Source organism: Zosterops lateralis, assembly GCF_965231275.1.
Source record: "Zosterops lateralis genome assembly, chromosome: 15".
Classification (NCBI taxonomy): Eukaryota; Metazoa; Chordata; class Aves; order Passeriformes; family Zosteropidae; genus Zosterops; species Zosterops lateralis.
Window position 1 is genome coordinate 3,630,614 of NC_139775.1, and position 10,477 is coordinate 3,641,090.

At 51.4% G+C, this 10,477-nt stretch overlaps 1 protein-coding gene across 1 annotated transcript; it reads right to left on the reverse strand.

Annotated features, from left to right (window-relative positions):
* Window positions 1-4,149: 4,149 nt before the first annotated feature.
* ELFN1 (extracellular leucine rich repeat and fibronectin type III domain containing 1) lies at window positions 4,150-7,160 on the reverse strand. Its single transcript, XM_083872839.1, has one exon. It carries the CDS (start codon window positions 7,152-7,154, stop codon window positions 4,764-4,766), a length of 2,391 nt encoding a protein of 796 aa, XP_083728965.1. The 5' UTR covers window positions 7,155-7,160; the 3' UTR covers window positions 4,150-4,763.
* Window positions 7,161-10,477: the final 3,317 nt, after the last annotated feature.

Here is a 10,477-nt window from a genome sequence, read left to right on the forward strand (position 1 = left end):
CGGGAAACGGAGCTCTGGGTTCGCCAAGACTCTGGTTCAGGGAAGGACCGACCTCAAAAATGGGCAGAGGGGAGCACTTGGCTGAAGTTGCTGGGGTGAGGGAACATGCTGGAGCTCAGGGCTCTGCTCTGGCTCTGGCCCTCCAGCAGCCCTGGACATCTCCCAGGTGTTGATGCATGGGCTGATCCATAAGCACTAAAGGGGTTGGGAGAGGGACAACTCTCTGGCAGTCCCAGGAAAGGTGCCAGCACCCAGGAAGCACTGCAGGACACCAGCCTGATTTGAGCAGAAGTCTGGCTGTTGTCTGGTCAGGTTGGTCCATGGGAGTACCTCCCCTTCTCAGGGCCCCCGTGTACCCTCCCAGACCCTTCCCATGGGAGCTGCACCTGGTTCCATGGCAGACTCAGCTGAAGCCATCAGGAGGCTCAAATGCTGGGCAGGGAAGGTGGCAGTTCACACCTCCAATACCCACCAGCTCTGAAGGAGGCAGCCCCCAGCTCCCCTCTAAGTGCTTTGCTGCACCAGGGAGGCAGCTGGGCAGGCACTGCCCCCCTGTGCTGCTCCACATTCCTGTCTGTGAACGTGGCCCTTCCCACGGGCCATGCTTTGGAACAGATGGACACCCCCGGTGTGCACAACAGGGCTGGCAGGTGCCCTCAGGAATCCTGGGCTTAAATGGTGCATGTCTATATAAAGGGATGTTTCTGTCCTAATTTACAGGTTTTTAAATAATATCCAGGCTCTAGATGCCACACAGGCTTTGTAACACATGGCAGGGTCCTTTGCTGACTCTGGGCCAGAGTGAGGATTGAGCCATGGGTAACGTGGGCTTGGATTTACTCTCCAACTAGAAGCTGTCCTTGCTGGGGTGTTTGGGGAGGGATCAGAGGAAGGATTTTTAGTGCTGCTGTGGTTTTGCCCTTGGAGACAGGTTGTTGAGACAGCAGCAGTTTTGTGGACACAGAAAGGGCATCAACAGAATGCATTTCCACAGGGCCCCAGGGCTATGACTACTGCAGGGAACTGTGGGGTTTTTTTTCCCCATAGCCTCCCCTCCTCTTCACTCCCACATGCCTTTCCTGTGGCCTCTCCTTTCAGTTTGATGGGGAGCTCTCTTCCTTTGGATGAGTTTGGGGCAGCAGGAGCAGCCTGGCTGGACAAGGTATCACTTCTCGTTGCAGAAGCAGCTTGAGAGCTTTGGTGGTTGAACAGGAGACAAAACAAAGAACAAAAACACCCAGCAGGTCACAGGTGATAAAATCCCCACTCCATCCTCAGAGGGGTCTGTAAAGCAGCTGCCTTGGAGGGATGGAAGGTGCTGTGGACAGAGCTCTCCAGGCCCTGTGCAGAGCCAGCCCTGGAGCTCATCCATGGAGTGGTGGCCTTGGGGACAATGGGACATCTTCCCTTTTCTTGTCTGGCTTTTTTCACAGCTAACTTTATGGCATCTCCTGCCAAGGGATGTGGACCATGGCTGCCAGGACTGCACCTTGTTTTGGAGGGAGGGCAAGGAGCTGGAAGGTGCTCAGCAGCCCAGGAGCCATCTGGAGACCTGTGGTGAGGCCCCACCAACAATAGGGTACTGGGTGATGCCATGGAGATATCTTGGAGATAGAGGGGCCTAGACTTTTTCTAATTCTCCTTCTTTCCAGTTGCAGACAGCTTGCATGTGGGAAGTGTTTAATTTAGAAAGGCCAGCACTGCCATATCACATTCCTGTGTCAGTCTCTGTTGGTTTATGACCAGTGAAATCCTGGTGTGAAAACAGAATCAGGCTTTGATTTCATCTGCCCCTGCTGTTTTACGCCACTAACAGCTTTGCATTTCGATAGCAGCTTTTATTCTAGGAGCTAAATGGGCTTCACAGACAGCCAATTAATTAATTGAGCCTCCCCAGCCAGCCTGTGCCCTCAGTGCCACAAGGAAGCATTTGCAGAAGAGGAAACAGAGGCAGAGGAGCAAAATGAGTGGCCCCAGATAAAGAGCTGAGCTGGCTGCTCCTCCACAGCAAGGAGGATCCACACTGCACTGGCTGGGCCATTGCTCCCAGTTCCATGGATGGTCCTGATGCCATTTCCAAACTGGTGTGGGAATGGTCTCAAGGCAGAGATCAGCTGAGGAAGTTCTTTGGGTGTCTATCAGTGACTATCAACCCTGGAGCATCTGAGCCCAAATTAACTCATGAGCTGCCATCACTTTGGACCACTCCAGCATCTTGCTAAGGAATCCTGTGAGATCATGAAACAGTGTCAGGAGGCCCCACTACTGTTTCCATCATCCATCCTTGCTGACCAAGTCTTATTTCTCTTGGATGGGAACTTGAGCAACATGTTTTAGTGGGTGGCATCCTCACCCATGGCTGGGGAGCTGGAATTAAATAATGATGCCTTTTATTTTATAATCCTAGATGATTTTTAAGGTCCCTTCCAACACAATGAGGAGGCACTCAGGGTTTGCGAGGAAAGGCTGTTTCAGCTGAAGGGTTTGCTTTGGTCCAGGGGCTAGAGCTGAAATCTAGGGAGGGACCTGCCATGATGGCACTAAACAAGAGAGGGGTGACCCTCAACTCCCCCCTTCAGGTCCTATTCACTGCTTGGTGAGCAATACACAGCCCTGGGAAAGCTGTGTGCTGTGGGCAGGATCTGGGGCACCTGGAGGAGGTGGAGGAATGTGCCTTTTCTCAGGCAGACCGAATGCATTCCTGGAGAAATTACCTGCCTTTTATTATGAATCTCTGCTAATGGTTTGTTGTCTACACAAATAACCACGGGGAATGAACTTGTGCACTTCCCAGCCTGCTCTGTGTCTTCCTGGCTCAGCTCCTTTCTGAACAAACATAACCTTTCGCAAGAATACCTGTCAAAATCGCTTTGAAATATTGAAATAACAGGATGGGATATGGTTTGCTCCTGGGCCCTAGTGCTCATCCATCAGGACTCAGGATGTCCATCCAAAGTGACTTGTGAGCAGGATGCAAGGGAAAAAACTCTGGCAAAGCAGCAGGGCCTCACAGGGCTGCATTTGGGGAGCTTAGCACCTCACCTCAGTGTGCTGGCTCCCTGCATTCCCACACACTCACCTGGGAGCAGGGCAGCTCCCAGACCCTCACAAAGCCCTCACTTTGGGTTGGTCCTGGGGTGGGTGAGACACAGGGGCTTGTGACTCAGCTGGAGCTGATCAGGACAAAATAGTCTCCTTTGGCCACCAGTGTGGCCTGGGAGTGCCTTCATGGCCTCCACACCTCCGTTCTCACCTCATGTGAGTATTTCAGAGATGGGGCAAAAAGCTGTGGAGTCTTGGAACAGTGTTGGGCAGCAATGGTTATGGGGGGACATGGCTGCCTGGGTGGACCCATGGACACAGAACCTTCACTTTCCCTTCCAGTCTCTGAGTGCCAAGGGCTGGTCAGGGGCTCCCCAGGGGGTCTCAGTAAGGGCAAGCTGTAAAAGCTGTGTGTCTTTTACCTCAAAAGCAAAATCACCCCCCATTCTTTCCTTCTCAGCAGAGCAGCAAGAGGATTTGTGCTCTAACTTATCACTGGCTCCCCGCCTGGAAAGTGGGGGGATAACCCACCCCTCAGTGGCTGGTGCCAAGGGCTACCACTGCCCAGACACAGCTGTTTAGGGGCAGAGACCAATATTGTTTTATTTGCAGCAGAAATCCCACTGCATGGTGGCACCTGCTCAGCCAAGAGCCCTTCACTTCTCATCCCCTTCCCAGTTCCTGGTGGTGATGGTCTCCCACCTGGAATAAGGTGAGGGATTCTATTTTCCTGGGTATGAGCCTTTTTTCTTCAATGCACTTGGATGTGATGAGAACTTGGATACAGACAATTGGTGGAAGAAATCGAAACAAAACACTTAGAAATCCAAACATTCCCCCCTCCAAAAGATATCCCATCAACCAGCCAATCAACAAAAAAGTCCTTCAAATAAAACTCCATCTCTTTCTCTAAAATCCATGATTAAAACCTGGTACAAACAGGTGAATATAGATATATATAGATATATTTTTTTTAGTAGATGTAGTATTGTTTTTTTCTCCTCTCTCTTTCTCATTATACAGCAAACATTGCAAATATAGAAATTTTCTCTGTACAATTAACGACTTCGGTTTACAATGCAATGTGTGGTAAAACCTCTTAGTGAGTGAAAATGTGAACGGGCCTTCAACCGGGTAAAAGTCTAAACTGGAAGACTCCGTTTGCAAAAACAGCCCAAAAGATGGAGCTCCTTCTGGTCTCTTTTTGGTTTTTGTTGCTGTTTTTGTCGCTGTTGATTTTGGAAGGGAAGGAAGGAAGAACACAAACTGTTCACAAAGAATCCACAAAATCACGGAATAGGGACTCATGCAATGCAATATTGGAAAACGCCAGACCTCTCTGCCCGCTCTTTCATTTTCATTTTATATTCAATTTTTTCTTTTTTCTTATATTTTTTAAAAAAATCAAAATGAAACAAAACTTTTTTTTTTTCCCACTCCACAGTTCATTTGCTTTGCAAAGTTTGTGTTCAAATTTGGTGCATGTCTCACCAATGTGAGGACATTTTAATATCTCACTTTATATATTATATAGAATATTTATAGATTTTTTTTCATTATTTGTTCTCTCTTTTATTTTTTTAAATTGATTCTCTCTCTTTTTTTTTTTCTTTTTTTTAAATTTTTTTATTTTGTTTCAAAGACAGTCTGAATAAAAATAGCTGCTGCGGATTTCTTTTTGGTCCAGTTAGTGTGTTAAGTCACGAGTTGTGTGTGAGGACTCAGGACTTTTGCTGGGCAGAGACACCCTTCCAGTAGTCTAAGATGTCATGGAGATCCTCGTCTTTGGCAAACTGGACCTTTTTCCGTAGGGCGTGGCCGGCTGCCATGTACTCCTCCTCGTCTTTGTGCCGCTTGCGGTTCAGTTTGAAGCGCTCCCAGATGCTGTGCGACGGTTTGCAGGTGTACTCCGGGCTGGAGGTGTAGCTCAGGTTGTGGTACTGAGGAGAGAGCTGGGAGTAGGCCAGGTCTCTGGGGCGAGGACGGGTCAGAGGCTCCAGGATGGAGGGTTTCCTCCCGCCCATGCTGTCGTGCTGCTCCCCTGGGTGCGAGCTGGGGTAGGAGTGCCGGTGTTCGCTGTACTGGCGGATCTTCTCCGCCTCTGCCCGCAGGATGGCCGCGGCCGGTGTCACAGTGAGGATGGTGTCAGTGGTGGGGGATGTCTTCTCAATGTATTTGGCTTCGGATTTGTGGCCCGATCCCTCGGAGCGGTAGGACCTGGGGCTCCGTATGGAGCCGCTGGAAGAGGTGCTGGAGCGTTTGGGGGCCGCCTCCATGCTGTGGTGTCGCTGGAGAGGGTGGTTGTAGCTTTCCTTGTAGACGGGGGAAAGGAATCCATGCTTGCTGGGGATCTGCTCTGATAAGAGCACCAGCTGAGGCTCTACCGTGGAGACCGCCCCCGACTTCACCCCTTGGAAGGAGGTGGACTCAGATTTCAAGGCATCGATGCAGTTGTTGATGATCTGGTTCACCTTGTCCACCTCCTTGGCAATGGTGGAGATCTCAGCCACAGAGCCCTGGGTGTCTGGTGGCAGGGACAGCTCACAGTCTCGCCTCTCAGGCTGCTCACCCGTCCTCACCTCCATGTAGTTGCCCTTGGTGGCCTTGGGGGTCTCACTGCTCTCAATCAGCTTGTATTGCTCGACCTCACCAGCAGAAGGTAGGTAGGGGATGCGGGTCACTGTCTCCCCACCCAGGATCTGTCCCTGGGACAGCTGGGTGATGCTGGTGGTCTCCATTTCTGGCCCATACTTCAGCTCGATGATGGTCTTCTTCATGCTGCCGGCAGCCTTTTTGTGCTTCTCCTCCTGCTGGCGCCTCTTCCGGAGGCAGTAATACACCACACCCAGGACAATCACCATGCCAAAGAGACAACCCAGGATTGTCATGATGTAATGGGTGGCAGTGGAAGGGGTGGGCACTGGCTCCTTGCGGTTGGGTCTGGTGGGGGTGATGGTGACACAGGTGTGGTTGTACTTGGAGTACTGGTGAACAGAGACTACACAGTAGGTGTAATCTCTTTGTGCTACTAGGTTGCTCACGGTGATGTTCTCCTCCTTCTTCCTGAGCTTGGTGATCATGGAGGAGAAGCCGTTTTCGAACTGGGAGAGGATGTACATCTTGCTGAAGGGGTAGGGGATCTGCACGGTGAGGACGGCCGAGTTGTGGTTGAGGTGCTTCACCTGGATGTTGGGGCGCACCTCTGTCTCACCGATGGGCGTGAACAGGGAGAACTGCGGTGTCGTGCCGTCACCGGAGGAGCACTCCTCCTCGGAGCAGGGGCTTTCGGAGGGCACCGTGGTCACCTGGTACCTGGGAGGGATAAAACGAGGGATCACAGTGTAGGAGCCACCAGTGCAAAGGGAAGAGAGCATGCTCAGAGCATTGCGGTAGCCAGTCCGGCCTTGGCCTAACAAGTAGTAGCCCATGTAGTCGGGCGGGGAGTCGCACTGCATCCGGTCGTAGGTGCGTGTCATGTTGGTAAAAGCCTCCAGCCATTGCAGGAAGCCGAGCAGCTCGCAGGAGCAGTAGAAGGGGTTACTGTAGAGTTCACAGACAGAGAGCTTGTTTAGGCCCCGAAAAGTGTTGCTGTCCAGTCTCTGGATCCTGTTCATGGACAGGTCAATGTTCACTATATTGGGGCACTCCCAGAAGGCATTGGGGGTGACGGTCTCAATGAGGTTGGCCTGGAGATAGAGGTACTCCAGCTTCCCCAGGCCCCGGAGGATGCCCTCGGTGAGGTTCCTCAGTCGGTTGTAACCCAGCTGCAGCACTTGGAGGTTGAACTGTCCTGAAAAGGCACCGTCCTCGATGTAGGAGATCTCGTTCTTCGTCAGGTTGAGGTATGTCAGGTTGCCGAAGCGGCTGAGCGAGGCGTACTGCACGCTCTTGATCTTGTTGTCGTTCAGCCGCAAGTCCACGATGGTGCTGTTGATCTGCTGGGGGATGGACTCATAGGGGGGCTGGTTTTGGCTGCAGATGGCCAACCAGACGAAGCCCTTGTCCCCCTCGATGAGCCAGCAGTCTGCCCGCACCCCACCAGCGTGCAGGAGAGACACGGCCGCCACGCACATGCAGAGGGCTGACGTCGCGGCCCACCGGCGACCTGCCATCTGGAAGGGCGGCACAGAGAAGGGGTTCCTGGTCTGCTGGAAGCGGGGAACAGGACAGGGGCTGGGAAGGTGTGAGCTAGTGCTCCTTCGGCAGCTTTGCTTGCCTCTCCCTTCTCCTCATGGCTCGGAGATGGGAGGGAAGCGTCCGTGGAGAAAGCGGATCTCGGTGCCCACGGTACTCGGCAGCCAGCAGCCAAGGGCTGCTACCAAGGTCTTGGTGGCTGAGGCTGGCCCCACATCACCAGGCCCCTGGCATCTCAAGGAGGGAGTCATGAAGTTAAGCGCCTGTGCAGAGGAGTTGTTCAGGCTTAGAGACAAGCTTTCCTTTCATTTTTTATAGTACTTCTCCTCGTTCTCTTTTTGCTGCACATGGTGGTGCTGGTCCCCATCTCCCCGTGCCTCCATGTGTTTGGCTGTCCCCGCTCGATCCCTTGGCTCACCTGCTCAAAACAAAAGACAAGCACAAACTAAGCACAAAGGAAAGACAGTCAGCAGTCAGAGGTGTTGGATATCCATCCAACTCCCCTCTTAGTTAGGCACTCGCCTTCTCATTCTGGCAACCACCTTTCAAGGAGCTTTTGGTTGATTTGGCTGCCACCAGCACTATTTGGGAGCACAAGGGGAGATGGTCACTGAGCACTTAGGTCACTCTCTGAGCCCTTGTCCAGCATCACTTATTTGGCGGTTGAGAGACCAACACACACCCAGTGCGCCATTTGTCTGACCTATTTAGGTGTCTACCTGAGGAGGAGAGGAGTGATGCCCCAGAAGTGTCTGTTCCTCTCCGCTGAGAGCAGATGAAGTCTAGACAACTCGCTCTGATGTAGATTTGATGCTGCAGCGTTTTGCTGAGGGGAATCCTGACTGTCTCGTGTGCTGGTGTGCGCAGCAGCAGTGCCAACACAAGGGGTGCTGGTCGAGGACACCGTGTCTCTCTGCTTGCACTGCCATGTGGCATTTGGGATACAGCCCAGTATCAAACATTTATCCTGTTTTTGGGAACCTGAGCAGTCATTTCAGGGCACTCTTCGCAAAACCCACTGGTGGGATTGTGAACCACCCAGTGTCCTTGTCCCTGCTGGAGGTTTGATGCCTTTCACCAAGGCCTCTCTCTCCCTCCCAGGTGAAATGATGCAGAGGTGTGGAAAACCAGCAAACATTCAGTGGCATAACAAGAGCATTTGCAGAGGATGGGACAAGATCTTCCCTCCCCAGCCAGAAACAGTTGTTTGAAGACTAGGAAAAGTCTTCACTAGACACAAACTTGTGGGGCTGCCAGCAGCCTCACTCCCCACAAAGAAACTCATTTCTGGCTCACATTTTCCATTTCCCCCCCCCCCCCTGAATTTTTGACTAAGCATATATTTCCATGGACAACTTTTCTTTTTCTGATTTTTTAGGGAAACAAGAAAGAAAAAGTGGAGAGGTGGGAAATGCATGAGCACTAACATCTCCTGGATCATGCTTTTCCACAAGATATTGAAAACATCACCTGTGGATGGATACCTCTACTGCCAAATGGAACTCTGGGCTGGTAGGATGGATGCAGTGAGACGTTGTGACAGAGAAGGAGCTGCCCATAAGTGGACAGAAATCATCATGGCCTATCTAGAAAAATCCTTTTTTAAACATTTTTTAGAGAATGGGAACACTGTTTGTCTCCCTTGTCCAAGGGCAGACTGCAGAAGGCAGGGAAGGCACCACCAATACTCCTTGGAAACATAGCTGGTAAGATCTGGAGCTTTCTTGGGAAGTTGGGAAGGAGATAGGGTCACAACTTACACCCAAACTGTCTTGCATTAAGTCTGATAAATTGTATAAACCCAGAAACAGTTTTCTAAACCATTTCACTGTGCCCAGGCTGGACTGTTCTTGGTACTACATATCTGAAAATCATGTGGGGCTGATTGTTTAGAGGCAGATGCCACTCTGACCCTTGTCCCAGAGAAACCAGGTTCCTCTCCAGCCAGGAAAGGAGACAATATTTCACTGCAGAGATCCCTGTTTACCATTCAATTTGTACCTTGGTAAGCAGGCCAGTAATAATAAGCAGTAAAACAGTTTATTTGGTTGGATGGTGAACAATGAGTCTGTTCCCTGGTGACAGTTAGGTTTCCATTACATCAATAACAACACCTTCTCTCACATCAGCTCTCTGCACGTGAGACTTTCCAGCCACCTTGTCCTCCGTGTGCTGTCACTGCCCTGGGATGCTCTGCCAGTACCTGGGAGTCCATTTTAACACAGCTGAGCCCTTGGAGCCAGCGAGGAAGGGAAGAGGGGACTGTGCTCCCTGGGAGATTGCAGGTGAGTGTCCCTCCTTGCCACCCCCACAGTGAGACACGGGCTGCAGTGCCAGACTGCCACACGTCTGCTGCTGCATCCCTCTGGTGTTAGACAACTCAATTAACCTCTCTGCACTCCAGCCTCCTCTCTGGTACCGTGAGATAATGATAGAACTTCATAGGGTGGTGGAAAACTGAAGCAAAGTGCCCTGAGCTCTCCTTGTTGGGGTAAAAAATCCCAGCACACACATTGTGTTGCAGGTGGAGACTTCCCCTCTAGGTGTGTCAGCTCTCCTCTGTCACAGGGAGCAGCCTGGTGTGCAGCTCCTCCTGCATCCTGTGGGGATGGGTACTGCCCCTAAGGGTGTGGGATGAGGGTATTCCTGGCCTGCAGAGCCATAAGCAATGGCTTGCCCCAGTTGTCCCTTCAGGGTGGCACTCCCAGCATCTCCTTGTCTTCTTCCATGGACTTGTGGATTCCTGCAGGCAAGGGAAGCCCAAACTGAGCACAGGCAGCAGGAAGGGATGCACTTGGCATGTTCTCTTCAGCAAGCATTTATTCTGTCTCCTCTATCTGCCACTGTGACCCAGCCACCCTGTCTGGGCAAGCCTGTGTTTGGGAAGGCTCTGCAGAGCCAAATCAGCCTTTTCCTCACAGAGAAATATTCTTGTCATTCATCCCTGGGGAAAGGCTGTGGGCAGAGGGAATTAGTGGAGTGGGACCATCCATGAGCAAAGAGCAGAGACAGACTCCCCACAGATCTTGCCAGGCTGATCCCCTACAGCCTTCCCCTATAGCACCCTTGTGCTTCCCCTATTTAACTGGAGGTGTTGGGGATGAAGAAGAGCAGCAGTAAATTACTCAAACACATTCAGTAAGGCTCCCACTGTATGTTTTCTCTTCTTTCCCTTACATTGTCTATCAGCCAAGTCCTTCCTAACAACAGAAAGGAGAAATGGCATTTTATCAGCAGCCCGAGTTTAATTTCAGCTCATTAAAGCAACCAATTTGCTGGTTTATTTGCTTTACAAAGTGTG

Coding starts and splice junctions, on each gene's coding strand:
- ELFN1 (XM_083872839.1), bottom strand. CDS start 7,154: ATGGCAGGTCGCCGGTGGGCCGCGACGTCAGCCCTCTGCATGTGCGTG.